This window comes from Emiliania huxleyi, assembly GCF_000372725.1.
Source record: "Emiliania huxleyi CCMP1516 unplaced genomic scaffold EMIHUscaffold_5979, whole genome shotgun sequence".
Classification (NCBI taxonomy): domain Eukaryota; phylum Haptophyta; order Isochrysidales; family Noelaerhabdaceae; genus Emiliania; species Emiliania huxleyi.
The window spans coordinates 1-1,505 of record NW_005197518.1 but is presented as its reverse complement, the minus strand read 5'-3'; the positions used below and the strand labels follow the sequence as shown (position 1 = coordinate 1,505).

Genomic DNA, 1,505 nt, shown 5'->3' with positions numbered 1-1,505 from the left:
TCATACACTATGCCACGGACTACACTGCGCTCGAAGCCGACACAGAGAGTCGGAGTCGAGACAGAGAGGCGCAATCTAGAAGCGCAGAAGGGAAAAGAGGAGGCGTCAACAGTGCAGCAGCGGCGGGACGGCGGCGCCGTTAGTTGTACCCGTAGAGCTTTAGCCGGGACTTGATCTTGTCCACCTCTTTTCCGGTTAATTTCCGCCCCGTAGCCGCCTCCTTCTCCGCCACCTCCTCTGCGAGCACCTCCTTGAGGCTGGCCTCGACCATCATAACCGGCTCGACGGGCTCCGCAACGGCAGCCATTCCTGGTAGCGGCGTGTCCCGGCGCTCGCCAACGGGCTGCGAAATGCTCGAGATGCCTGCTGCATCGCGCACGGCAGAGCGAGCCGCGGCCGCCGTGTCGACGGCGCTCTGCGTGAAGCGTGCATGCGCAACAAATGGCTGAAGCGCGAGTGCCGCCGCGGCGGCACGCCGCGTGGATAATTTAAGGTGCAGCGCGCCGCATGGAGCCGCCGCGCAGAGCAGCACAGCGAGCTGCACTCCGATATGCTTCATGAGAGCTAGCGAGCAAAAGAATTCTGACTTTTCCAGAGAATTCCTTCTGGCCTTCCGACTTAGTTCATACCCGAGCGAGAATCGGCGAGGGACTGCGAAGAGAGATAGGAAGAGGCAAACGCCCAAGGGTGGGCGACGGCTAGCACCACCACACTCCTCTCCTTAAAATCCCAAAAAAACACAAGGACTGGTACGCGCACCAGGAGCTCGTCAAGGCGCGGGATGTGCACGTCAAGAACAACCCGTCCCTCGGAGACAGCGCCGTCAACAACCGCGAAGCCGCGCGCTTCGTCTCCGCCTCAACGCCTTTCGCCGGCAAGGCCTTCGATGTCCGTGTCGACGGTACGTACGCCACCGCCCTCTCCTCCGACACCCTCCAGGACGAGCTCCAGCGGAAGCTCGGCCTTTGGCTCTCCGCGGCGCTTCCCACCCTTCGGGTCGCGCTCGAGCGGGGCATGCCAGTCGATTTCTTCGGCGACTACCTTTACAACAAGGCCCACCACCGGCGGCCCCACGACGGCGTCCTCGCCGCCTGGGCGGACGCGATGCGCGCCCCGGCCAACGCGCCGGTCGTGCACGGCGACAAGGAGAAACCAGAGCTCACCCGGCAGTACAACGAGGGGTACAAGGTCGACCTCGCGGAACCCCACGCTGGCCCGGGAGGATGCGATGAGGTGAATGAAGTCAAGCTCTGGACGCCCCTCCTCAAGACCTCCTCGGCGGGCGTTGGTAACGCCTCGAGCGGCGGCACGCCCGCCTCCGTTGGCCACTCCTACGCCTTCGGCAACACCGAAGAGAAGGCCCGCCGCCTAAACATGGGCTGCAAGGCGCGCGGGCAGCCCGGCCAACCCTTCTCCCACAAGACCGGCCACGGCTACGTCAAGGCGCATCGCGGTTTCTACCACGACGCGATCTTTGTCAAGCGCAACAACTTCACCTGCTGCTC

At 63.8% G+C, this 1,505-nt stretch overlaps 1 protein-coding gene across 1 annotated transcript; it reads right to left on the bottom strand.

Annotated features, from left to right (window-relative positions):
• Positions 1-139: 139 nt before the first annotated feature.
• EMIHUDRAFT_257286 (hypothetical protein) lies at positions 140-559 on the bottom strand (the record flags this gene model as incomplete). The annotated part of the gene is made up of 1 exon (XM_005764334.1): positions 140-559. One exon carries the CDS (start codon positions 557-559, stop codon positions 140-142), a length of 420 nt encoding a protein of 139 aa, XP_005764391.1.
• Between the last annotated feature and the right edge of the window lie 946 nt (positions 560-1,505).